Raw genomic sequence first — 234 nt, 5'->3', positions numbered from 1 at the left:
GTGTCCTGGTTAATACATATTTTTGCTTCAATATGAAAAGATTCTGATGAAAACCAAACCCTCCTTGAAGAATATTCTTTAAGATTAAGTTTTTAATTGTTACATTTAAGGATTTTTTTCATTATCTGACAAATTATTTTCCCCTTTCTACAGGGATGGGGACTCAAGGTAATTATTAATTTTGTTCTAAACTAACAGTTTTTTTACTGGCTTTTATTGATTGGCTTTTTTTTC

General features: G+C 28.2%; 1 protein-coding gene across 1 annotated transcript in view; it reads left to right on the top strand.

Annotated features, from left to right (window-relative positions):
* Positions 1–154: 154 nt before the first annotated feature.
* The window catches only part of LOC119589105 (eukaryotic initiation factor 4A-I-like), a gene marked incomplete at its 5' end in the record, with an annotated part of 9,679 nt that continues 9,599 nt past the window's right edge, over positions 155–234 (top strand). Inside the window, 1 exon segment of the mRNA XM_037937681.1 lies at positions 155–168. Coding sequence (XP_037793609.1) covers positions 155–168 — 14 coding nt within the window.

The sequence above is a fragment of the Penaeus monodon genome, chromosome 25 (genome assembly GCF_015228065.2).
Source record: "Penaeus monodon isolate SGIC_2016 chromosome 25, NSTDA_Pmon_1, whole genome shotgun sequence".
Lineage (NCBI taxonomy): Eukaryota > Metazoa > Arthropoda > Malacostraca > Decapoda > Penaeidae > Penaeus > Penaeus monodon.
This window is presented reverse-complemented; position numbering and strand designations above follow the sequence as displayed.